This window comes from Lissotriton vulgaris, chromosome 11, assembly GCF_964263255.1.
Source record: "Lissotriton vulgaris chromosome 11, aLisVul1.2, whole genome shotgun sequence".
Lineage (NCBI taxonomy): Eukaryota > Metazoa > Chordata > Amphibia > Caudata > Salamandridae > Lissotriton > Lissotriton vulgaris.
In genome coordinates, this window is record NC_141699.1 from 91090034 (window position 1) to 91117498 (window position 27465).

The 27465-nt window shown below is 46.5% G+C and overlaps 1 protein-coding gene across 2 annotated transcripts in view; it reads left to right on the forward strand.

Annotated features, from left to right (window-relative positions):
* The window catches only part of SLC2A11 (solute carrier family 2 member 11), a 593392-nt gene that overhangs the window by 506178 nt on the left and 59749 nt on the right, over nt 1-27465 (forward strand). For both annotated transcript variants that reach the window (XM_086942750.1, XM_086942751.1), the window contains 3 exons: nt 22931-23091; nt 23250-23374; nt 26462-26591. In XM_086942750.1, coding sequence (XP_086798876.1) covers nt 22931-23091; nt 23250-23374; nt 26462-26591 — 416 coding nt within the window. The remainder of the gene's footprint in view (nt 1-22930; nt 23092-23249; nt 23375-26461; nt 26592-27465) is intronic.

Here is a 27465-nt window from a genome sequence, read left to right on the forward strand (position 1 = left end):
GCCTCCCCTAGCCTTTTAATCTGCTGCTGTTGTCCTGGGGAGGTTTCACACCCTGGAATGGACATAGACTGCACATATCCCCCATACAATTTACTGGAAACCTTCTCTCTGCAGGAGTTTCCAGTTACTGTTTGCACGCTCAGTGATATCTGCTCCTCACCCGGTGAGAGGAGCTGATATTGTGCGGCATATGGTGGCACTGTGTGAGCTGGACGGTTTGATGTTCTAATTAAGCCATATTATCCAAGTGACAGCCAGGCACTCCTTGGCAGATACCTAGTGGAGTGGACTTCGCCCTGATCCTACGCCACTCCTGTGGAGATGTACTTTGCAGTGCTAATCCCTGTACTTAACATTGCTACTATAAACCGGACCCTTGAACTATGATCTACACAGTTGATAGTTAGCGTTTGCGTCTTTTCATGGTATTTTAGTGTTGAGGGTTACATGAAGTATATCGATTTGGTTTTGGTGATTAGGCTCTGGCATCTTTTTCTCTTTGACCAACATGAGTTTTCTATTGAAATACATTAAAGAAAGAGAATGCTCTTGAGGGTTACATCAATAGTTGCTAAAATATTTTTCTTAAATGCTTGGTTGTTGATGTCACACTCATTTTAGGAATTGCCATAAATTCTAAGGGGCTTTCGCCAAACTTTGCATGACACATGAAGCATCAGTGTCAATGTTTATCAGTAATACATTTCACCGTTTATCTTGCTGTTGCTATAGAATGCTGCTGAAGTAGTATTTGAACAATTTGTTTTGTCTTGCAGTCCATCTTATATTGTTGTTTTGTACTCCACGGTGCAGGGCAGAATAAATGTAAGAACCCAGACACAAATTATAAGCAATAATAGTATTCTTTATCTGGTTATTAAGTGTTATGGGTCATTCTATTTCTAAAACATTTCAGGTAAGTGGTCAACAGGTTGATAACTAAAACACAGCACCGTTCTGAAGCCCACCACCTCCTCCCATAGGTGTTCATCTGAACCAGGCAGCTTTTTTTTAAACATAGTGAAGCCTATTACGTATCACAATACAAGGTTTTTGTTGATTTTTTTTATAAACAGAAAATTCATTTATAATATCTGTGCCAGGTGAAACACAATTGGAAGGTTCATAGACCTCATTGCAAGACATTTTTCAAGAAGGCATCCCTCTTGGGGACACAGAGCACCGCACAACTAGGACAGTATCTCAATAGACTTCTCATTTTCGTCATAACACTTTGGCTCAATCAATCAATCAATCAATCAAAGTACTTGTAAAGCGCGCTACTTACCCGTGAGGGTCTCAAGGCGCTGAGGGGAGGGGGTGTCGCTACTGCTCGAAGAACCAGGTCTTGAGGAGTCTTCTGAAGGCGAGCAGGTCCTGGGTCTGCTGTAGGTGGGTAGGGAGGGTGTTCTAGGTCTTGGCGGTGAGGTAGGAGAAGGATCTGCCGTCGGAGGTTGTTCGTTGGATGCAGGGGACAGCGACGGGGCGAGGCTGGTGGAGCGGAGCTGGCTGGTGGGGGTGTAGAAGCTGAGTCTGCTGTTAAGGTAGGCTGGTCCGGCGCTGTGGAGTGCTTTGTGTGCCTGGTGAGGAGCTTGAAGTTGATCCTCTTGTCGACGGGTGCCAGTGTAGGTCTCTCAGGTGGAGGGTGATGTGGCTGTGACGGGGGACGTTGACGATCAGTCGGGCGGAGGCGTTTTGGATGCTTTGTAGTCGTTGTAGGTGTTTGGCTGTGATTCCTGCATACAGTGCATTGTCCAGTCTGCTGCTGACGAGGGCCTGTGTCACCGTTCTTCTTGTTTCGGTCGGGATCCACTTGTAGATCCTGCGAAGCATGCGGAGGGTGTTGCAGCAGGAGGAGGAGACGGCGCCAACCTGTTTATCTTTAGACATGGAGAGGGAGAGTCGAGGATGAATCCCAGGTTGCGTGCATGGTCGGTGAGTGTCGGTGAGTCGTCCCAGGCTGAGGGGTGGGTCCAAGGATGAGTACCTTCGTCTTGTCCGAGTTCAGCTTCAGACGGCTGTTCCTCATCCAGTCGGTGACGGCCTTCATTCCCTCGTGGAGGTTCATTTTGGCGGTGTGCGGGTCCTTGGTGAGAGAGAGGAGGAGCTGGGTGTCATCGGCGTAGGAGATGATGTTGAGGTCATTCTGGTGGGACACTTGTGCGAGGGGGGCCATGTAGATGTTGGACAGCATCGGGCTGAGGGATGAGCCCTGGGGGATGCCGCAGATGATGTTGGTGGCCTCGGATCGGAAGGGCGGGAGGCGGACGTTCTGGGTTCTGCCGGAGAGGAAGGATGTGGTCCAGTCAAGGGCCTTCTCTTGGATTCTGGCTTCTAGGAGGAGTGTCTTTAGAGTGCGATGGCAGACCGTGTCGAAGGTGGCTGACAGGTCCAGGAGGATGAGGGCTAATGTTTCGCCGTTGTCTAGTTGGGGCCTGATGTCGTCTGTGGCGGTGATGAGGGCTGTCTCGGTGCTGTGGTTGCGTCTGAATCCGGACTGGGACGGCTCATAAAAACACATCACAATTTAGACCTGGGATACCCTCTCTCAACATCAAGTACTACTTCTAGCATACCACTTCAGTTTCTCAAGTCATTTCAAAAGTTTCTCATCAGTGAGAAACCTTTGCATACAAATTTCCTTGGCGATAAGCCAATTTTTTAAAAACACATTTTACTGTATTTTTTCCATTACAAAGCAGATATACAATAACATCATTATAATACCAGTATTCAGTTACCAATCAGGAGTACAATCTTAACTCCAAAAAGATCCAAGCTCTATTTTAGACACATAGATTGTCAATCTCCCTACTAGCACAGTATTTTTATGTTTGTGTGGGGTTGGGGGTTTGTGGCATGTCGAGAGTGCCACTTCTCTCCAGAAGCAAATCTGTCACCTCCCCTCAGACTTGTAAATCGTCCTGTAGTTTTATTCATCAGTCCGTACCATTTCCATCCGGATTGCATCCTGTAGGGACCATTCTGAGATATCCTTATACCACAGTTGTGGTGAAGGGCCATCGGTTGCATCCATTAGATTGTTAGCCTACATTTGGCAAGTACCTGCAGTAAAGATATACTCTTACGCTTATCTTCCCTTCTTAGGTATAGGAAGCAACCCCAATATACATTGGGTAAAAGAGCAATACAGCTCTGGAACCAGTGCCCGAGCCTACACGATCCTTGCAAAATATTCACTAATCATTGGGAAAGCCCAAATCATATTCATAAAATCCGTCCCACTCCGGAGGCGTTGGAGCATTTGTCCACTTGAGTCTGATATATTTAACCGAGAGTTTGTTGTGAAAGTTACTCCTTGTGTAACATGTTAAATTGAGTCTGGCAGAAGCAGGAATTGCTGCAAGCTGTTTTGTGATATTATAGCACTTTAACCCAATACGGGTCTGTGAATGGAGTTGCCCAGTCTCCTTCCCACATGGACCAAAGCTTCAGATGTTCCGACTTCGATCCTGTATCAATGCTGTATATAGGCAGGAGACTCTCCTACCACCATCTGCGAGGTCCAGAATCCCCTGCAGTGCTGCCGTTTCGAGGTGGCTCTATGGGAACCCTCTCCAGCATCGCCAAGCTTTTACCGTCCTCTTGACAAGTGTTAGAAACTGCCCCGGACCCACCTAGAATTTTCTTCTAGCCTTGTCAATCAAAATAAAGTCCTCTCCTCATATAGATCCCTTAGGTCACTACACCTACACTCAATCCAGCCTGCCCTCTCTGCCATCCGTTTTATCCTGTGGAGGGATGGGAAATCCCCTATTTCCATGTGAGACAGGAAAGGGTGTTCCCTCCAATACACGTTTGCAATATTGATCTCAGATTTGAGTCATCAAGACCAGAAGGTAGGGGACTGGTTGCTGTACCAGTTGCGCTGCTCCCAAAGATTCTACGGCATACTGTCCCACCAGGAGGTCTTGTTCCTTGTTGATGCCTCTTCTCTCGAGTGGCAGGTGCTGCATCTTTGATGCAAAGTTGTAGCATTCATAATCTGGCACTGTTTAGCCTTACTTTGCATAAGGTAGTTTAAGTGAGATAGGTTTCATTCTTGGTTGTGATCCGCCCTGTAGGAGAATGATCAGTATGGTATCTAGTCTGCGAACTACAGTTCGAAGCAGCAAACAAATCTGTCCCTGAAAACCATAGAGACACTGTGGGAGCAAGATCATTTTACTGATAGCCAGACTTCCCACAAGTGACATCAGGAGTCTCCACTAGAATGGAAGTGGCCGCTCCACACCCCATATGATCTATTCAGTGTAGAGTTTTATGTCTTACTAAATGGTGTGAGATACATGTATCCCCAGATATTTAAATAATCTGGGTTGCCCTAGCATTACCTTCCCAAGTCTGGTAGCAAATCACCAGATTTTCAGACCAAGGCCCCCATCAGAAATTGTTGTGATTTGGATGTATGAGTATCTACAGTTCTCTCTTTCCGTCTAGTAGTGGTAAGAGGTAGGACACCGATCTCTCTGTGTCTCTCATGTACACCAGGGTACATCAAAGTACCTTGACACTACATGTGTTGTATGCTGTATCATGACGTCCTCCTCAGCCACTTCTATTTTTAAAATTCTAGCCAGCTGTTCTACGGTCAGGACAATCTGTAGGGGCAACAATGGGCTTTCCTGATGTGTGACTCTACCCAATTCTCAACTTGGGGACGTCAACTGTTCAAACTTCACTCTTGGCGTAGCCAGGTGTATAACAATCGCACCCGCCACATGAAATGGAGACCAAAGTTAATTGCTTCCAGGACCTTGAACATGTACTCCCAACCAACTGTGTCTTAGGCTTTTTCAAGATCGAGTGATGCTTAGAGTAGTGCACGTCCTGAGTACGTAGGTAATGTTTTATATGTGTCAGAGTTACATAGATTAACACACATTTACAATGCAACGGTTTCGCCTTTGCAAAAGTTTGAGCTATTGGCATTGTAAATGACAACATTTTTATTTTTGTGTTGGTTTTGGAAAATAGATAAATAAATGGCATTGTCATTTACAATGCCAAATCTTAATCTCTCGCAAATGCCACACACAAAGACACAGACTCACACCCACACACAGCCACACACACAAACAGCCACACACACACAGCCACACACACACACACAGCCACACACACACACACACACACACACAGCCACACACACAGCCACACACACAAACAGCCACACACACACACAGCACACACACACACAGCACACACACACACAGCCACACACACACAGCCACACACACACACAGCCACACACACACACAGCCACACACACACAGCCACACACACACAGCCACACACACACAGCCAAACACACACAGCCACACACCCCCACACACACACACAGCCACACACACCCCCACACACAGGAGGGGGCTGGACGGGAGGTGGGGAGGGAGAGGACTGTGGGGGTAGACAGGGTGAGGAAGAGGGCTGCGGGACGGCAGTGAGGAGGGGGATATCTGCAGGGGCTGGACAGTGAGTGAGGGTTGATGGAGAGGGAAAGAGCCATCAGGCGTGGACAGTGAATTGAGGGCGGTATGCAGGGACCGGACGGTGGGGGTGTGTGTGCAGGGAGCATGGACAGTAAATGAGGGCAGACCCCAGAGATGGGGAGTGCAGCCGGTATGTGAGGGGAGGGAGGGAGAGGGCTGGAGGGTGAGTGAGCGAGAGGACTCTGGGAGATGGACATGGTGAGGGAGAGGGCTGGACGTACGTAAGCTAATGTGTTAGGTATGAGAAACGTAGCCTTTTTATGGCCAAACAGCTGTGTCTTGTAATTTGCTGCTTAAAGTAGAATGATGATAGCGGAGCAGGGGGCAACACGAGACTCCCAGTAGGACTGAGGAAATAAATGTCCGGGCGGCTAGAGGGGGGGCGGGGGAAGGCAGGACAGGTGGGAACGGAGACACGAACAGCGGGAGGGGGGCGGGGGAAGGCAGGACAGCAAGCATGAACAAGGGGGGTGGGCAGGACAGCAGCAAGCACTCACCAGAGGACCACTTGTGTGCTGCTGCCTCAAGGGGTCTTGCAGCGTGGTAGAGGTGACGAGGGAGCAAAACTCGCAAAATATTTACAAAGTGACATGCATATAAATATAACACGTATAAGTTAAAACCTACCATGTCAAATATTCTGTAAAAGCTAAATTAAAGTGACATTTCTTAACTGATCTTCGAAAAGACAACATGACTGATTAAGTGTGAAACAACTTCCAACCTGATCGCCCCTTAGCACATACTGCGCCTGATTTTATGTCTGGCTTAAAACCAGCTGTTAACAATGCCTTTTGTTTACGAGTGCTTGCGGGGGGGGGCTGGGTCAGCCCGGCTTGTGTGCAGTTATAATCTCCCAACTCCATGCAAATGTAGGCCCGACGGGTTACTTTTTTCGCTGTGCATTCTGATACTTGTAGTCCTGTTAATGACTGCCGATTCCAGAGTGCAGAGAAAAAACAATGAATGAGCTGATTTAATCTGACATGGAATCGGAAAGCATTAGAGCTTTGGGACTACCGCAAGGATGCTTGCTGTTCAGTCACAAACCTCAAAGAGCAGAGTGAAGAAAAAAGTTGCCCTTCCATTGTAGGTGTCACAAGTCCACAATAGCGCTAGTAGTGTCGCAAACGTAATGTGGTTCTCATGGTGGTATTTGAATGTGAAGTAGCTTCAGGTCACTCCGTACACCGCTACCCAGCCCTGCATGTCCAGCCTTCAACACATTGCATTCTGGGAATTCTAGTTTAGAAGAAGAAACAAGCATTTACAAATTCAACCGTTTTGCTTATACGATTTATAAGAATTACTACACTTGGTACAGGCGCCAGTGAAGAACGTAGCAGTGCAAGCTTCTTCACAGCACAATTATTAATTCCCGCATTATTAGAATGCTGTTTCTCAGGCGCCAATGTAAACCGATTTAAAAACGTGAATGTAGAGAGAAGTAATAATACAGGGGAACACTATAGAGGAAAGGTTGGATCTTGGATTCCAGGCGTCTGCTCAACATCCCCTGATTCTTGGCTAATTACGTAATGTCCACGAGCCTATAAAAAACATGAGTATGTGTTGTGTAAAGTGGTGCTCATGGAAAGCGTCACTTGGCCGAGTTCGCACTATATATAACAGCAACAAAAAAATAACAAAACCACCAAAAAATGCTGTGCATTTGTTTTGACGTGATGTCTATAGTAAGTGATATTGAAGTACCGGTAAGACAGCGAGATGTCGTTTTGAACACTTTTTGGGGTGTTAGCGTGGGACAAAACAAATGTAGGTGTTGATAAAAATCTTTTTACATAGATCTGCAAGGTTTCTGACACGGTGCATTCCTGTGCGCAGTACGATGTCAGGGATTTATCTCTGCCTCTTAGCAACGCGCGTCCTCAGCACACAGACATGTTGTGTATGAATTAACACATATAATAACAGGATCTCCACAGAGCGGATGAAATCTGCTCAAGTGCTAAACCCTCCGACCCCCCCTGGCCTCTGACGTCAGCGGATGGCTCCGCCTCCCCAAAGCGCTGCTCTGAGTCGCTGTGCCTAGCGCCGTTAGTGGAGAATGTTTTTATGCCCAAGAGACAGCTGACTATGGCGGGCGCTGGCAGAGGAGGAATTAAGAACTTAGGTACGCACATTTTAGGGTCACACGCAAACACCACTTCCCCACACAGCCAAGATGGCAAAGGGCCACAGTTTCACCCCTCCCTTCCACTCATTCAGTTTAAAGAGCCGCACTGAACACTGCCTCAGAAATCACGAGTCACTGTGATTAACGAGTGAACAAATTAAAAAAGCAGACGTTAAGTTACATGAGGCAAAAGTGACAAATGTGAGCAAACAAAATACACGAGGTAGCAAAAGGTACATTACATATACGAACTCGAAAGTTTCAAGACGGAGCTTCACAAGTAAGCTACTGCCTGGCCGCCATCTTCGGCGGAGTGACAAAAACATGCCTTTGCTGGGAAAAAAAAAGCAACTGCCCACTGCCGGAATGATATTCACAAAGGGGCGGAGAGCGAAAACATCGCCGGAACGCCCACGAATCTGCTCCAGCAATGACGGACAGATATCTCTTCCAATGGCTAGCCTCCATTTATGGAGCTAGCCAATGGAAGAGCAGGCGGGACAAAGCCCCCGTACTGTTCTAACATAAAATTTCACCTGCGCGAACGCTGCTGCGCAGCGGACTCCAGGCGAAAACTAGAAATGATGCTTCTGTTTGGGATATGTCTCACTTGGTCTTCATGGATGAGTGCTGACTTGACCCATGTCAAACATAGAGCCAATAATTTACTGAGGAGTTCTGTGTATGTGTTAACCCCTTCCATGCTGGCACGTTTCCGCCCCTGTGCGGTAAACAAACGAACAGGGGCGGGCCATGACGAACCCCAGCCGTCATCAGCACACGAGCACTTTAGTGCATGACGGCTGGGGTTCGTCACCAGCATGGAAGGGGTTAATTCAATCCCATTTTCCGAGAATCTTTCCATGGTTCATCACAATTAATGTCCCCTTTATTACATTTGATACACCGGCATCGCGGCTCGGGTGATAACACATTCTCTAATCTTTGTACCTGGAATCAAAAGCCAGATCTGTTTTCTGCAACCAGTTTAACCCCACCCCTCTCTTTGTTAATAATACACATAGGCTGTGAATATATAGCACGTTTTCCTTGTCTTTGGTCTTGTTTGTAAGCATACTGTTTTAAGGTCAAAGCAACAAATCAACAAAAAGAGAGGTAGGGAAGGAGCAGCACTCTTAGTCCCCACTATAACTAGAAAAATAACAACAAAAGAGTGTAAGTTGGTTGAAAAATACACAAGTGATGGAGCACAAGAGAGAAACAACACCAATTAGGTTTGTTTAGAAAGCCCTCACTCACCGACCTGGTCGGTGACATGCTTCATCATCGGGCCCCACTGGGTGTGACTGAATGTCACCTCAGTGTGCTTCAATGCCAGATTTTACTACGGAGCGGGTAATGTGAAGATGTGAAGGCTAAGTTATAGATTACGTGAAAAGAGTGCCGTGGTGAGTTTAACCGCATCGCTGCTGCGGCGATTTTTGCGCTGTGCGGCTGTTTGCATTTTACCGCGTTACATGACGAGCTCAGCTCGTCATCAGCACACGCCACCCGTGGCTGATGACGAGCTGAGCTCGTCATCAGCAGCGATGGGGTTAAAAATGCCTTGATTGTATCAAAAATTGATTTAATGACTGATCAACAAAGAGATATTAAAAAATGTGTTGGTAAACATGGCCAACTAAATTGAATGGTCTGTTTCCAATATCATTACGTGATGGTCAACATGTTTCTGCCAATGTTGGTGTAATTAACCTGGCATTCGTCAGGACCTATAGTGAATAAACCCCGGCGGTTTGGACACGCTAATGCCCACCCTACCAAGGGATGTGAAAGTTAAATGTCGTCTGTGAAAGTGCAATGAGGTTCAGAGGGATCAAACAGGTTTACACACGGAGGCCTGGCGTCGTGGGCGATGTGCCAGATACGCCATCACCCCCCTCCCGCGGTCTATGTGGTGACATTTTCTCACCTTTCAAGTGCATTTAATTTTTGAAGTCTCTAATCCAGAGACAAGCAGGGTGTGTGCCTCCCGGTTTTTTGTTCGGTGTGGCCCCCTCCTCATTGCACTTTCACAGACGACTTTTAACTTTCATGTCCCTTGGTAGGGTGGGCCTTAGCGTGTCCATACCGCCGGGGTTTATTCACTCTAGGTCCTGACGAATGCCAGGTTAATTACACGAACATTGGCAGAAACATGTTGACCATCACGTAATGATATTGGAAACAGACCATTCAATTTAGTTGGCCGTGTTTACCAACACATTTTTTAATATGTCTTTGTTGATCAGTCATTAAATCAATATTTGATACAATCAAGGCATTTTTAAACTCACCACGGCACTCTTTTCACGTAATCTATCACTTAGCCTTCACATCTTCACATTACCCGCTCCGCAGTAAAATCTGGCGTTGAAGCACACTGGGGTGACATTCGGTCACACCCAGTGGGGCCCGATGATGAAGCATGTCACCGACCAGGTCGGTGAGTGAGGGCTTTCTAAACAAACCTAATTGGTGTTGTTTCTCTCTTGTGCTCCATCACTTGTGTATTTTTCAACCAAGTTACACTCTTTTGTTGTTATTTTTAAGGTCAAAGCAACCAGGTTTACTTTTGCCTTCTTCAGTTCGTCCACCACTTCTGACAATACATCAACACCACCTTACACCACCTGATTATATGTGTAAAGGCAGCATTGTCTAAGTCATAGTATGGATAGCAGTCAGAATGAATAGGGAACATCTTGTGCATAGCTCCTGATGTAAAGTAAACTCTTTGTAAAAATCTAAAGTGTGCATGGCACAGCCATTCGATTGAATCAGTAGCTTTAAACTTGGACGCTGTACACAAAGTGCCTAATACAAGGAAGACAGTGGATATCTGCCAGTCAGCAGCGAGACGAGCTCAAGGAATATTCGGGATTCCAGGGACTGACCAGGGAACAGCTCCCGTACAATGTGGGGCGCTCTGGCCATTCTGGCATACATAAGAAACAGCCCGACAAACACTTGCGGCTGTGCCTGAATGTTCTCAAAGGACCTAAATTCCTCTCCTTCATACCAGTCATCTATCAGCATACAGACCCCCCCCCCCCCCCCCCGAGCACACTAGTCTCTGTGTGAAACATTCAGAAATTCAGAAGTGTTTCAATCCCTTTAGTGGGTCTTCAGTTGTAGATGGTGTTGTCCTCAACAATATCTTCGTCATTACCCAGTTCCATATCATCGACATTCAGATCACTGTGAGAAGTTGGCCTGGCATATGATGTCCACTATTCTAGTGGGCAGCTTACACCAGTCCACACCACCCTTATTGATGGTAGGTTTAAGACAACCTTTATAGAAAGCTATCCTAGTGGTAGCTGTGGAGAGCAGCCTTCAGGCTAAGTCTTAAAGGAATGTAAAGCAGCTTGTTTTACCAGTCTATAATCTCTTGAATGATCAAATGAAAGCACACCACACAAGGTATATATCAAATATATATGTATTTATTCTAAACACAACCCCTCTAGTCTCTTTATGAGGCTAGAGGCCAAAGTACAACACAAGAACTTTAAATAGCACACAGTAAATACAACAGTATACGTTATGCCCTAGGGACCTCACAAACTATACACTAAAATAGTGGTATAAGAACCACGTGAGGGATAGAAGTGCGGCCTAGGGCCCTTAGAACCGCTGGGGCAACCAGGAACCACCCAAGGTAGGGATGCAGGAGACCCACGGCAGACACGTGCAGTGCATAAACACAGCTGCGAATCACCATTGACTTCTAGGGAGGAAAAGCAAGTTACAATTTTAAAGATTAAGGACACTTCGGAGTGAACTATGATGGAACCCCTTTAGACTTAGACACTTCGAGAGTTAAGACCCACGGGAGCACAGGAGTACTCGTGTTACCTCACCCAGGGAAGCTGGGTGCATAGGTGTCTTTTGGTGTCTGGTTTCGTCGTCGATTCCAGTCGAGAGCTGCGAAGAAGTGCTGCAGGCGACCTCAGGAAAAGTGTCCAGTGGATCCAAGGGTGGGTTAGAGACCTGAAGAACCTGAAAGCAGAGGGGGCAGAGTCTGGGTCACTAGCCAGTGACCAGGATGGCGACAGGAAGATGCCAGCCGATGTCGGGTGCTTTAAGGTGAAGTAGGAGAAGCTTGACTCTTCAGCCACGAGGAACAGGAGGTGTCGACGATGACCAGGGGCTAGATTTGAGTTGTCCCACAAAGGATGTAGAGTGCTGCAGCGTCGGTATCCGGATTGGACCCAACAAACCTTGGCAACAGCAACCCATGCAAGATGACAAGATTGGATTTGGTGCAGACCAGCAAGGTCTGAGGGACTCACCCTTTGGAGGGGATTCAGAGCACATCTGGAGCAACCAGGAAAGCTCAAGAAACAAAGGATTGTCTTTGTCGGGACCCCCTAGCCAACGGACTAGGGATCGCGAAGGAGCCTGGAGCTGCGGTGAAGAAAGTGGACTCACGGGACGCTCGTGGAGTGTAGGCCTCTCAGCTTTGGTGCAGAAGGTGCTTGGGGCAAGGTCAACAAATAGCCCAAAGCACAACTTTGGGAAACTTCGGGAACTAGGTGCAGTTGCAAAATTGCAGGATGTCTAGGAGTTCTGGTCCCACGTCTCTCGTGACGGCTGCAGATCTCAGCTTTGCTGGGATCTCGTGTTGGCCTCAGAGAAGTCTGGAAGTCCGTGTCCTGTGTCGCAGATTCTTCGGGATCCGGTGGGAGCCTCAAAAATGCAGAACGGCAAGATGCTCTTAGGTGCCTGTTTGAACAGGAGGGTCACTCCTTGACCCCAAGGAAGATTTCTACCGTCTTACAGTCGATATGGAATGTCTAAGGCCCAGGATTTTGTCTTCAGAGTTTCGTCCAGGGTAATCTAAAGTCCTAGGGTCTGGGTTCCTATACTTATACTAAGTTTAGGGGATGGACTAACTCTAGGGTCCCACCTATGGAGGACCAGGGGAGGGAGTTGTTACACCCCTTCGTCCAGTTTCGCAACAGAGCTGGGGCTGAGTGCCCCAGCAACCAGTTTGAACTGGAAAATGCATGGAGCACCTTGTGTGCCCCAGGCAGTGTCTCAAAGCATTCACTGAATGCAACCCACCCTCCCCCAATAGACTAAAGCCTGTCCCTGGACAGGAAACCTATTGTCCAGGCCTCCCCTGCCACAGTTTCATCCAGCAGCAGGAGATCGACTCGTGTCTGTGGCAGCAGCATCCATTTTGTGATGCTGAGGCTCTGTAAAACTTACCAGTGTGTACATGTCTTCTCCCTCTAAAAGGGTGCAATGCTACCCCTGCCGCCAGAACTGGCAGGAGGGGCGGGAGTAAGTCAGCATGAGCCGCGAGGATTATAATGCACTTAAGAGTATATGGTATGGCTATATCACAGAACAGCTATAAGGAAGAGATTCCGAAAGCTGCAGAGGGGCTCAGCTCATGCTAGGGCACCCTCTCACACAAAACCAAGCACTCTGCCTTCTGGATTGTCAAGGCCTTCCATAGGAGTGGCTTATAGGTTAATATGTGTCTGTTTTAAATGGTGGATATAGGTATACTACATCCCAGTAAGGGGTGCTTACACCACTTTACCCAGGCTGCCAGTGCAGACCTGTGGTGCCATTTTGAAAGGCTTCCCAGGGGTGGAATAATACATGCTTCAGCCACTGGTAGGCTTATGGGGTATATGCCCTTGGTAACTAAGGTACCATATACTAGGGGCTCACAAGGTAACTCAGTAACCAATCTGGTATGTACCTAATGTACATGGAATCAATTTAGAGAGAGAACGGCTAGGCTGTGGTCCTGATTAGCAGGGCCACAGCCAGACTAAAGTCTAAAAACCAATGAAAAATAGCAAAAAGTGGGGGTAACCATAGGAAGCAGACCCTACTTTCCTACAATCACCTTATCGGAAACTACTGTGATTGCCGGTATTAGGTACAAGTATTGAAAGTGCAAGCCCATATTCCCATGCCTTCCTCCCAATAATACTCATTCACGGCTAGGGGGCATTGCCTAATCAGGCAGGAGAGGGCCACCAGAAGCTAGCATTCCAGGTCAGGGATGGGCAGACACCACCTGCTCATGGGTTAGTTGTAGTCTCTTCAGTTTAACTCTGGGTTGTTTACATGCCCAGATCAGTGTAGACGATATACTCTTGTCAAACTCTTGTCTTTGTATGTGTGACAAGCACACATACCCCTGAGACATAAAGACATCTGGGATGAACCGCCATTTTGACCGGTGGAGTCCTAGTCATCATTGACAATAAGAGTTTAAACCGCAAGAGTGGTGATCGGAATGCTGCTGAACACTCGACTCACATTTAACTCCTGGGACTCCATCATGCGCTATCCCCACAACCAGCAATACGCAGCTTATAAATAATTTCCAAGGACTGGAAATACTTTAAATATATGACATATAAAATATATATATTGAGGTTGCGCCAGGATGCTCTTGTTTGAGTGACCATGCGCTCTACAAATACCATATTCTTTCATTCAAGACAAATCTATGCAAAAGGAAAGGATGTTTTGGGGCCTCCTTTAGTTTCAGAACTTGTAGCCACGGAGATCAGACCCATTTTCATCTAAACATTTAGCCTGCTCCACAGGAAAGTGGAGGAGTTTGGCTCATTGGTTAGAGCGGCAGACCCTGATGCAGAGTTCTGGCCCGGAACCAGGGTTCAATTCCTGCCCCGGCGGGTCTTGGGCTCAATTTCCTCAGACCTGACAATTCTCGCCTCGGTGCCTATTCTAATCATGGGCCCCACGCTGCGACTCTGGGCAATAGCTTGCTTAACCTCCACACCGGCCCTAACAGTGCTAGGATGCTTGGCTTCACCCTGGGGCTGCCCAGGAGGGGACACTTCGCAGGGAAAGCCAGGAAGGGTTCCACAGCGGTATGAGTAATAGCGCCAGGAAACCGATCGGTGGCAGTGCGCTCTACAAATACCTTGACATTTACATTTACATTTACAGGAAAGTGAAGGACGCTAAAGCTATCCTGTCTAACACTGACCTGTTCCCTTAGTTTGCATAGCATTATATATCTTTATTGGAGCTCTGTGATCTGCACTGGCCGCTGCTAGGAAAATAAGTTATAGTGAAATGTGGGTGTCCCTGTAATGTGTCTTGTCTCAGCTACAGCCAATCAATATGCAGCATTTTGGTACAAAGTCCCAAACGAACCACTAATGGCACAGAATCAAGAACTACCATATACTGCAGAGGAGAGTAGGTGGTAAGCCATTAAAAGTATCTTAAAATCCACCCTTTTGTTTTGCATAGTCAAAAATGCAAACAAATGTCGCGCTGCAGGTCCTTTGAAGAAGTTCTTAAAACTCTGTTTTGTTAGGACATCATCGAACTAAGCGAACCGTGTGTTTGAAAAGTCATTCATGCTCCTTCCATACTACATTTAGTCTGACATTACATGGTTTTTAAGGCTATAAAGTTGTCACATACCCTCTTCTGTAGAAATACTTTTCTACTCCGATTCTTTCTTTTTTACACGACAATGTGACTGTTTTGATCAGTGCTTTAAATGGGCCGGTACTCACCCGTACTGAGTACCGGCACTTCTGAAATTTTGGGTCCTCAGTACCAGCACTTCTCTGTAACTTAGGGAGAGTACCGGTACCCTCATGGACGGCAGGCTCAGGCTAGGCATCTCCTCCAGGGGCCAGGCAGGGCAGGGCTTCCGAGCAGCTTGCAAGTAAATAAGCCGTGAAGTAGCCGCCCTTTCGCAGAGTTGCTGCTGAAGATTAGAAGGGCCCATTTCTTTGTTCCCAAACTGCAGGGGTTTGAGTGGGCGCTTGTCACACAGTGATTAACAGGGCAGGGTCTCTAGACACACCCTGCTCTGTCAATATGTTGTGCAGTTATGAAAGTGCCAAACTGGGGTGTGTTGCAAGGGAAGCGTTGTGATTCTGGCCTCCGGTAATGTGCTTTGCAGGGGTTGATCACCCTTCATTAAACCCTGCTGTGTTGTTGCCTGAATTAGGTCAGGCAGCACAGTAAGAGAATCTTTCAAACTGTTCTCTGTCCCTGGTATCTTGAGAGGGCCGGAGTGAAGGTGAGCCTTCACAGCAAAGTGTAAATGTTTGTGTTCACCCGAATTTCTCTCAAAACCGGGACATTTGATCATTTTTTAAAAAGTGTCGGACACCGGGACATTTCCCGAAACATCGGGACTGTCCTGGCAAATCCGGGACGTTCGGTCACTCTAAATTAGTGAGTACCGGCACTTTTAGTCTTCCACTTAAAGCACTGGTTTTGATAATGAAATCCTCCTCAGTAGCCTAGGGTTGACAGCGCCCAGTGCACAGTTGTGCGCTTTTGTCTGTCCACGGTGATTCATTTTGCATCTCTGATTCATGGCGCGGTTTCTGCCCTTGTTGTCCGCTTGCGCCTCGGCCAGTGACCACCACACTTTAAAGCTTTGATTATTGGTCGCTCTGGCAGCCCACTAGGTTTGCAAATCAAGGGATTCCCTTTTAGGTCCAGTCTCACTTCAGCAGAAGCAGAGTTTTGTGGTCTTTGGCCATCTATTTTTGTCTGTGCAGCATAATGCAACTCCCTTTCTTTAGCGCCAACCTAAGACACTTTAGTCTTGTACCCGGTGAACATGCGTGTGTCGTAAGGGACACACATTTTGACAACCTTACTGATTATTAATGTTTGTTCCTGATGTATACTTTTTGCTTCTTTTCATCTCCTGGCAGACCTCTGTTCCTGAGACAGAATACATTTTTAGGTTTCGCCTGGGGAAAGGAGCGTAAGCTCCGCCCCCAGAGAAATCTCTAGTTTTCAGTTAGGGGGACTTGAATACGCCCCTCGATTCCATTGGCTAGCTCCATAAATGGAGGCTAGCCATTGGAACAGAGATCTGTCCGTCAAGGCCGGACCAGATTCGGGGGCGTTTCTGAGATTTTTTCCATGGGCGTTCCCTCTGTGTAGTCATGCAGCGGTGGGCGGGGTTTCTTTTTTTTTTCGTCCGTGTTTGCTTTTGTCATTCCCGGAAGAAGTCTTCCTCTGGTAAGTGCTTGCTGCGTGCGTCTCATGTCGTCTGTGCCGTTCCGCCCCCCCCCCCCCCCCAGTTGTTGGAGTTGGCTGCAAGATTCGAGTTCCACAAGGCAATAAGGTAAGGAGTTTGTTTATAAATATGTTTTTACTTTGTAAGTTTCCGTACTTTGTCTGCCGTTCCCGCCCCTCCCCCCTCCCGCGTCTTTCCCCCCCCTCCCGCTTCTGTGTCTTTCCCGCCCCCCACGCTTCCGTGTCTTTTCCGCCTCCCCCCCCCCCCCTTTCGTGTCTTTCCCGCCAGCCAGCCAGCACTGCGCCCGATTCGGGCAGCGAGGCTGCACCGATGTGGGCGGGCCAAAATCGCAGTCTGGGGTTTGGCATACAAAGCTCCGTAGGAGATGCTGCCCGGCTTCCACTGTTGCACCACTTTCAGGGTTGGTGATGCTTTTGCAGGGGCTAGCCGGCAGAGGAACAACTGTGGACGGGAGCCTGAGGCGAGCTGGGCGGTTTCCACCAGTGAGCAGTCAACAGCCCAGGCAAGGCGCACTCACACGCTCTCTTGTCTCTCTGATCAATCAGCTCTCTGTCCAGCCACAGGAAGAGGCGTCGGGCTGGGTCGGTCGCTCCCTAGATCATTTCACTGGGATTGAGCTCTGCTCCCAAGACCCCTCTAGTGCGGGACCTCCCATCATGAGTTCCGCTGGGCATGTCTCGGTGTAGTTTCTGTGTCTGTCGCAGGCAACGGTCAGGCCAAACACAGCTCCTGGGCACCGCACCTTGGTTGCTGGGTGCCCACTATCTTTGTCCATCCGTCCAGGTCGATGGATGGATACAAAAAAATATGCTCCGATGTCTGGTGCGCACCACACAGCCCTGCAGTTGTGCGTTCAGAGGCTGTACAAACTGAGAGGGAACGTTTCTTTTGGTAGCGCCAAATCTGCTGTGAATGTGGCAGATGGTGAAGGCGTTGCGCTGCCACACACCACACTTTCACCGGGTCCTGGTGTTTTCTTGTTTGAATTCCGGTTGGGCCGCTCCGACCCTCCATGGCCCATACATGCTTTGCTTTCATATATGAGGCGAGAGTTCGACGAGGAGAAACACTGAAAGCACTGTTTCCAAATCTGCAATAGTTCCTGGTAGTTAAACTGCGTTCCAAAGCCAGCACATTGAAAACGTTAGTTGGTGTGTTGTCGTGTTCCGGGCACTGGTGTCTGCGTTGTTTGTGTCGGTATATTTTACCTTATGTTTTTCAGTGTGGTGTGTTATTATGACCATATACATTTTTGGGGTAAGGCCGCTCGTATTTGGGTGTCACTTTGTAAGTTTACGTATTTTGTCCGCCGTTCCCGCCCCCCCCTGTCCGTGTGCCCGTTCCCGCCCCCCTCCCCGTGTGCCCGTTCCCGCCCCCCTCCCCTTTCACTCTCCGTTGTCTTTCTTGAAAACACAGGTCGGAGCGGTGCACGGGTGTCCCGGAGCTGCGCCTCTCCCATGCCATGGAGTTGGAGGGGCAATGGTGGAAGGGGCAGCTGGCTGCGGACATCCACCAGGCGCTGCGCTACAAGGTGAGTTCATGCATGAGTCAACCAGGGTGCATTGTGTGTTTTAGTATTCATTCTGGGATGACTGTGCTTCAGTGAATGTATTTGCACTTATGAAAGGTTGTGGTAGTATAGGAGATGGTGCATTGTTATGTAATTATACAACTTTTGAGTAGTGCAGCATTTGCACAACTAATGATTTCTTGGCGTTCTTGGCGCTGTAGGATTCTGTGGCCTGGTGCCTCTGTATTCTATAGCCTGGTGCCAGCATGTTTCCTTGCTCTGGGGCAGTGTCAGTGCATTCACTGGCCCAACTCATTACTGGCGCTTTTTGTGAGCCCAAGACTGTGTGCTTATTCCTTGAGCTGGTGTTTACGTATTTCCTGACCTACCCAGCTTGTAACAGGGTCTCGTTGTGTGCCCTTTTCCTCCGTTTTTTGTCTCTCTCTGTCCCCGAAACGGACACCCACGTTCCTGTTGTCAGTGTGTTCTCTGTCATAGTCTAAATCTTTTCCTTATCCTGCCAGTGACCTGGTGACACTATGCAGGGTCCGTTAGGGGAGGGGGGGAAGGGGAGGCCAGTCTGGTCTTGCATCCTCCTACCAACAGCCACTCGAGTGTTGAGCACTGTTTGGATGTCTGCTTCCTTCTGTCCCGTCCCTATTTCATTATTAGTGCATTGCGTGTTATAGAGTTGGTTCTTTTCCATTCTGTTGTGATGTGTTCCCTGGCCCACAGTTGATGCATGTCTTGCTTGGAAAGGGATATCATGTCCCCTAGTTGAAGTATTGGTGTTCTCTGCTCCATTGTCTTGTTGCTCTAGTGTTTTTGCCTCAAATCAAAATCCTCCCCTTCTATTCTTTACGTCCTCGGCCAAGAAGTGCCTGCCTGTTCTTTTTCTAGCAGCAACGTGTTCACAGAGACTTTGAGCTGCTTGGTATCTCGAGAGAGAGGGAGAGCAGCCACCTCTCCCTTTTCACAGTGAAGGCCTTTCTCTTGTCAAATACTGCCATTGCGAGCACCATTTCTCTGTCATAGAATTGTATCACCACCTCTTCAGGTGTTTGCAAAATGCCAAAACCATATAATTTTCACAAGAGCAAACATGCTATTTATCTTTCAAGTAGTTCTGTAAAGTGGCACTACTCACACTACTGGACGTTCACACATGCCCACAATCCTAGTGAGCCACCAGCTTGCAATGGTCCACCTCATAAACGTGCCAGTTATCCCTGAACAACCCATAGTGCTGTGATATCAGACCGTGCCACTCCACGCACCATGCAAATGTCAAATAATAATAATAGTAAAAAAAACTCCATCCGGAGAACTGTTATCCTGTCAGTCTCATTCACCTGTTCTCCGATTCAAAATGGCAAGTTTTTTTTTTAGGCTGGTAAGATGCACATACCCCATCCCTGCTCCCTTCTATGCGCTTGCCCACCTCCCTTGTGGACTTGGACTCTCCTAAGAACGATCTTGCTTCGTTCTTAGATTCTGACCGACACAAAGCTGCCTGGAACCACTGCCTGCGTGGAACCACTGCTGCTGTATTTTACATGTAAGTGGTGTCTCAGCCAGCATGGGTAATCAAACACTCTGCACTCTTTCTCTTATTAATCTAACTTTGACGGCTTCCAAAAATACACTGATCCATTCATCATCTTTGACAGGTGCCTGGTAAGGCCACATTTAATATAATGGCCCTGAGAGCTCAGTATTTCAGGCTCATTTTACTGCAGTTAAAAGGCGGGTGCTCCTTAGCAGTGTAGCTCTTGTCTTGATTTTCGGGTGAAATTTCCTTAATCGGAAATTCAGGAATGTGTTCTTTGATTTAGGAGTGGAAGGGGTTTTCTATTTTCTTCCATTCGCAGTGTTGGCAGTGTTGAACATTACTCACCTGTGATGAGCCTGGAAGAGGTAGTGACCTCACAGACGAGTGCTTTCAGGCCTGTTGTGTTTCACACACTGAGTTTTAGAAAGCGAATCAAACTTTTCTTTTGATTTTTAGGTTACTCCTAATGCTGTAGTCATTGTGTCTCTACATAGGGTTGATAATGACATCCTCTCAGCCGAGTAAAAAGATACAGGAAGATATTGAGAGCAATAAATTGAAATACAATATGTACATATAGAGCTACAATTAAAAGGCGGAATCTTGATTCTTATTCAAGGACACTTTTCACTAGGTAAGACCTGGCAAAGTGTGTCCATGTAATATAGCCCTGAGTGTCGATGGCAAATGCTGAAATGTAAAAATAACAATTTCAGCAATAACTCTAAAACCCTCAGGGCAGTCTCCTAATGGAAGGGTAACACCATAACCGGAAATTATCACACTCCATGCTTTCGGGATTTTCAGGTAAAATATTGCTGCATCAGGAGTGCCTTAAAAACGTAAGTGTGAGGGCTGTGACAGCTGTGAGAGCTGTAAGGGCTGTGAGAGCTGAGTGGGCTGTGAGAGCTGTGTGGGCTGTGAGTTGTGTGGGCTGTGAGAGTTGTGGGGGCTGTGAGAGTTGTGGGGGCTGTGAGAGTTGTGGGGGCTGTGAGAGTTGTGGGGGCTGTGAGAGTTGTGGGGGCTGTGAGAGCTGTGGGGGCTGTGAGGGCTGTGAGAGTTGTGTGGGCTGTGAGAGTTGTGTGGGCTGTGAGAGTTGTGTGGGCTGTGAGAGTTGTGTGGGCTGTGAGAGTTGTGTGGGCTGTGAGAGTTGTGTGGGCTGTGAGAGTTGTGTGGGCTGTGAGTTGTGTGGGCTGTGAGAGTTGTGTGGGCTGTGAGAGTTGTGTGGGCTGTGAGAGTTGTGTGGGCTGTGAGAGTTGTGTGGGTTGTGAGAGTTGTGTGGGCTGTGAGAGTTGTGTGGGCTGTGTGGGCTGTGAGAGCTGTGTGGGCTGTGAGAGCTGTGTGGGCTGAGAGAGCTGTTGGCAATGTAAATAACAATGCCATTTATTTATAAGTAAAAAAAAAAAAGAAATGTCATGAGCAATGCCAATAACTCTAACTTTTCCAAAGGCGAAACCATTGCATTGTAAATGCTTGTTACTTTTACTGAAGCTCTTGAGTTGCCTCACTGCTGTTCTGATTTGCATGGCGGAGTGTCAGCCTTCACTTCCCCTCAGAGTTGTACATGCAAGCTTGTTACTTGCCATGTCCTAATGATGACCCTATATATGACCACATGCCATGGATTTAAATTTTTGTTAGTATTTGTTAATGCACTAGGAGCTCCAAGAAAGCTTCACATTTTATGTTACAAATGTTTACCTATTGATTTAAACCAATCACACTGCTTGAACACCTACATAGTCTGTTTCCTTTCTGTTTGTTTACAGTAAATAATGTTGGAATGCCAGCCGGCAGTGGCTGAGATCAACTGACACACAGAAGTAGATAGCACAGGCACCACGTGCTTGTAGAGTGTTTACTGATGCACTGTTGGCGCTCAGGGTGTGATAATACGACTGTCTCTTGGTTGCTGCTTGGAAGGCCGCTGAGGTGACTTCAACCTTTCAAAGAACTGATGTGCTAAGAGTCTTGGGTCTATAAAAATGATGCACAAGCCCCTAAGAGGTTTAAGAAATAGGCAAGGGGCAGTAACCAAAGACGTGTAAGGAAGAAGGCTGACCAGGGGAGATTATGCATCCCTTATGCAGGATTTGGGATGTGGCAGAACTATGGTCAACCAAGTTTGTCCCAGAATAGGATTTTCAATAGCCAAATTACCTAAAATTGCTATGCATCCATGGGGCACTCATTGGATATTCAACCACCAATATAACCATAGAGGGTCAACGTAGAGAATGATACAATATATTTGGGGTGCCAGACCTTCCTTCCCCGGACTGTTTACTGAGGGTTTCTGAACCCGACGTTGTGCTGCAGACACAATGGGAGCAAAGAACAGATGCGATTAGCCTTCACAGCAGAGCAGTGTACGTGGACCTGAAGCCCCCTCACAGGATCACGAGAGACTCCAGGCACTGTGCTAGGTCTGGACAAAAATCAGACTGACCAAAATGCAATTAACAGTGCCTACATATCATATCTACTCTGTCCATTACTTCTTTTCCAAGTAAAGTGGCTTCTTCATTGGTAAGAGAGGTTTGCAGCAAATTTCTGCCGTGCTTTCGTTAAATTTGAAAGACAAATTCCTGTTATCCCTATATTGTGCAGTCATGAATAACATAACAACCTTTCTTCACTGACAATACCAAGCACATTCTGAAGTGTAGGAAGTACAGGCGCATTATTACCCATCTGTGTGCTTAGCACCTACATCCCTTCCATTATCAGTTATTTTGGTGTCAGATCCAAGTAATCATAGTTGTGTGGTGATTTTGCATACCTGTGATACCCTCCTCAGCCATTTCCAAACTTAAAATACTAGTCAACGGTTCAGCGGCTTATACCTGGCAAAAGTTGTATGGGGAGAATTGGTCGGAAAGATGGAACATGCACGTAAATAAGATGTTCTGACTCAGACTCCACATGTAGAATCGCATACCTAGCAGAAAACGACATGTATTAATTCTGCCCCTGGGATCAACCTCATCGTTAGAAGACCTACCTCACTGTATTTCTGGCCTGCTCAGAAAGTGGTCCTTAATGTTCTAAGAGCCAAGTTTCATGCAATGAATGTTTTCTTAGCTGTTGTTTTTCTTGGCCATTGAGTGATATTGAGGATGTTGTGTTTCAAGAAGTAGATTGCTCTTGACTGATTAGTACTGAGTATAATGTTCCTCTCTTTCAGCACATTCAGAAGTTTGTGAATCAAACGTGGTTGGATCGCACGGGCAATGTCCTGGAGAGCTACATCATTACTCTTATTTGGTCGATCATTGTGTCTGTGTACCCCCTCGGGGGCTTCCTAGGGGCTCTGCTGGCCGGACCCATGGCTATCCGACTGGGAAGGTAAGGCCATGCTGATCGGCTTATCAGGCACACAAAATGCGTCAGTATGCTTGATTAACATTTGAATCTCAGACTTAAACATCTCTAAGCATTGAACTGTGAAACCTACAAGGTCAGCAGTACTGTCCCTTATCCCTTTTCTATTTTTGCCCTTCCAGGAAAAATTCGCTTCTTTTCAACAACCTGTTTGTGATCATCGCTGCCGTGCTCTGTGGGTTCAGCCAGCTTGCCAAGTCTTTTGAGATGATCGTGCTGGGAAGGATCTTTGCTGGGATCAATTCTGGTGCGTATGGTTTGGTCGTTGTTGGCTTGGCGCTGGGTCTTATATCACACCTGTGCAGTGTCCCCTAGGCGAAATTTGAGGCAGTGCCTGAGCAATGCTGCACAGCAGGGCTCAGCTAGATTGTATCCTGCACCAGTTAAATCTTGGCCATTTGGCTAGAGAAGTTGTCAATTTTACCTTTTATGGATTGATGGCATACTGTAAAGAGGGAAAGTGACATATAGCGCAGAAGGAGGAATTTTGTGTGTTACATATGAGGTGTGGCTGATTTGAAGAGCATTATCGTGGTTTTTAACTTTATGGTGTATTGCAAAATGAAGTTAGAATGGAGGCTTCCGTATTCCATGTATTCATCTTTTACACGTTTAGTAGATCCCTGCATGTTGATGGATACACCATGCTCCAATCTTGAGCTTTACATTTGCAAGGCATTGCAATCTTGTACTTGTAATCCATTTCATTCAAAAGGACTAAACCAGGATTCCAGCTTCAAGAAAGGGCTACTTTATAATGCAAAAGTCTATCATTGGAAGTGTATTGTCGAGTGATCTTAAGCCGGCTCGTTATCCCATCTTCAGCATAGTGGTCCTACTGTTCGGCCTGCGATGTAAGCTCTGTCCTACCAAGCAATGGACCTACATTGACACAGTTGGAAGTCCAGAAAGTAACACTTACAGGATGACTACATGACTGCATCACCATTTTTAGAAGCTAGTGATGTCTCTAAATTAAATTAATGTCTTTATTCGGTATTTCATGATAGAAATCCATAAAAGCAGAATTATCCATGTCAATACAAATTTGAGAATCAGTTACACAATAAAATTGGATTCCCATAAAAAATAATTAAAAATGAATTTCTGCACTTTTCATTAAAATCATTATTCTGTAGTTTAAGCATATTCTGCAGAGGTTTTTCCTGTGCCTAAAGATACATTTCAGGAAATTGACAACATAATAGCAGGTACATTCGGACTCTAAAAGCTGGAGACGCAACATAGCAGGACGGCACTGTCTGAGACCCCACAGCTTTAACAGAGATATCAGCCAAAATTTGCGATGAATATGATAAAATTTGCAGAACAATACGGTGTGTATGGTAGTCTGTGCTGATGTGTCATCGCAGGGACAAAGTCCAAGAGTTGGCTCCCAGGTGTTCCTCGTTAGAAAGGCTACTAAGCGATGGAAGAGATTTAATCTAAATCTTGTTAGTAAAAATCGATCAAAGATACTAATGTCAAGTGTTAGATAAGGCTGAATCATGACAGTGGTCTGAACCATAGTTGCATGGAGAACAGAGGCTTTGCCTGACTCGTTAGCAAGCCTTAGTCCTTCTAGATGGCTCAGGGCCATTACTTTCAGATCCTTTTTAGATATCTCACTGATCTTTGCAGCTGTGGTGTAGAAAATCTCTAAGCCTAAATCAGTGAGGAAGTTTCTAATATAAAGGAGCCACCTGATTTTCGCCGAATGATCTAATGCCATTGAATCTGCCACAATTCCCTTTGTTAACATGTTTTTTTCAGGAGTCCATATACGCCGCCAGAGTAGCAAAGGTTGAATTTTTGCCAGATCCTCTATATGTGGTATCCCTAGTTCCATGTGGCATGCATATGTAGAGATTCGTCTGGGTGCTGCAAGGATTAATCTTAAGAATGAGTTTTCTGCCACCTGTAGAGCACTAACGTCCGCGTGTCCCCAGACACCAGCCCCATACAGTGCTATTGCCTGACATTTAGCATGATACATTTTTAGTAGTTCCACAGGCGACCTTTTGCCCAGTTTTTGTGAGAAGCTTATCAGGGCGGCTATGGCTCTCTTAAAAAGATGTTTTCTAGTGATGTCTCTAGTTTGTGTTGTACTAAACCAAAGAAGTAACAGTAACATATTAGATATCACCTTTAACCCCTTCCGTGCTTCGAACGTCCAACGGTCGTCGCGTGCACTACCTCGCTGGGGCTGCGCACGACCGTTGGACGTCCGAATCCCGTTAGCGCGATCGAACGTCCGCACTGGGGCGGAATGTTCGACGCGCTAAACGGGTTAATGCTTTACTTCAAAACACTGTATTGGAATTGAGTGAGGACCAATGGAGAGTTTGTAAATGTGGTGGAACTGGGAGGGAGGCCTCAGAAATTAATGTATGAAGGACATCTAGGTGGATAGAAATACAGTGAGTGGCATCAGACAAGGAGGGAGTGTGATTAAAACAAGCACAGTAGCCTCTTGTATCTTATCCTTAACGCCTTAGACCCATGTGGGAATCAGTATACTTTATAACACAAATGAAAAGTGGGGGCAAGTATTATATTTCGAGAGATGCGCATTACAGTTGGGTTTGTGACGTTGCATGACCTACATGATATATGTATGATATATATATTATCTTTACTTTTTGCATTCCTCTGAAACATAGTTGTAGGAATGTATGTTGCCTAGTACAACTGGAGTTTCAAATGAATGTGGCTTAGTACAACAGGAGGCTTTTTCCTAAAATTTGGGAAGAAAGGGCCTACATTTGATGGATTCTTGTTGAAAGACAGAAAGAATGGCACGGATAAGGAAGGAACATAGAAAAACACTTACCCATGGTTGTTGTGATTGTGTTTTGGAGACACTAGAATGAGAATTCAATAGATTTGTAATGTACTTTGGACACCTAGAGCTTGAGCTTGTGCATAAGGTACAGCAGTTCATATTTATTCAGTGTTTTCTGGAAAATGTAAAGGTATGTACATATGGACCTTTGGAAGCACTTAATGGTAGAGACCTTTGTGATGAGCAGTGAGGATTGAGACCTTGAAGAGCAAAGAGTGTGCAGAACAAGAAGGGAATCAGTGGAAAAACACAATTGGAAAGAGAAAATAACCTTGTAAGAAAAGTACAGGGTAGTCTTTTGACTCACACTTGCATTTTTTAATCCAAGCGATGGGATTCTGGTGAAGTGTTATAAAAAGAATTCAGGACAGCTAGCTGCCTTTTGTACCATAAATGTCGACTGAAATTCATGTAAACATTTGTATTTCATATCTTTTCATACTACAACGCGAATGCTAACATTGGTCTAATGCCTCTATTTCTGCCCAGGTGTAAGCATGAACATCCAGCCAATGTATCTCGGGGAGAGTGCGCCAAAGAAATTTCGAGGAGCAGTAGCAATGACCTCTGCCACCTTCACCGCATTGGGGCTGGTCCTGGGACAGGTGGTAGGACTCAGGTGAAACATACCTAGACACGAAATGTATGGGAGGTTAAGGAATAAGGGTGGGGTCTGTGACCACATATCTCATTTATATTGTTACACTTTGTAAAAATATATATTTTTATTGTTTTAATTCTTTTTTTTAACAAAACAACAAAAAGCTCAGCATTACAGATAGCAATTTGACAACAGTCAGGTACATCACAGATGCTCATTACAATTCCAACATTATTATAACTCGCCCTCTGCATCCAGGGAGCCCCGCGGCCTCTCCTCCTTCTGGCATAATTCAACAGTGGGAGACAAGCATATTTCACCTCAATATGTATTCCAAGCTGCCCACTTACGGTCCTATTTTTCAGGGCATCCCCTGTTTTTAAAGTCGTCTTTCTCTGCTATCATAGCCTTGTCCATATGGACTACCCATCTTTTTATCAAGATGAGACCCAGGATTGTTCGGTATGGGTTAGGTGGGTGCCTTCCCATATATTTAATAAGCAGAAGTTCGGTGAGGCGTTCCTCCCACCCACACACCTCCCCCCCACACACACCTTTTCCATTTTAGACATAACCGCAGCCCAGTATGTTTGGACGGCCAGTCATTCCTACAATGTGTTGAAAAAGGTTCCCTCTTGGGAACATTTTCGGAGGCAATATATGTCTGTCCTCCTCCCCATCTTAACCGGGGTTCTCGCGTCCAGGCAGACTCGATGTAGAATTTTGAGTTAAACCAATTTGAGTATCATGGGCATGGTGATTTCCTAGTCGGAGGCTAGTCGGAGGCCACTGCGTCCCGCCAGTCTTCTCCCTCTATGTCTCCCACATCCACCTCCCATTACTGTCTAAGGTGTGTCAACACATCCGGTTGATTATTAATTCACTTCTTATA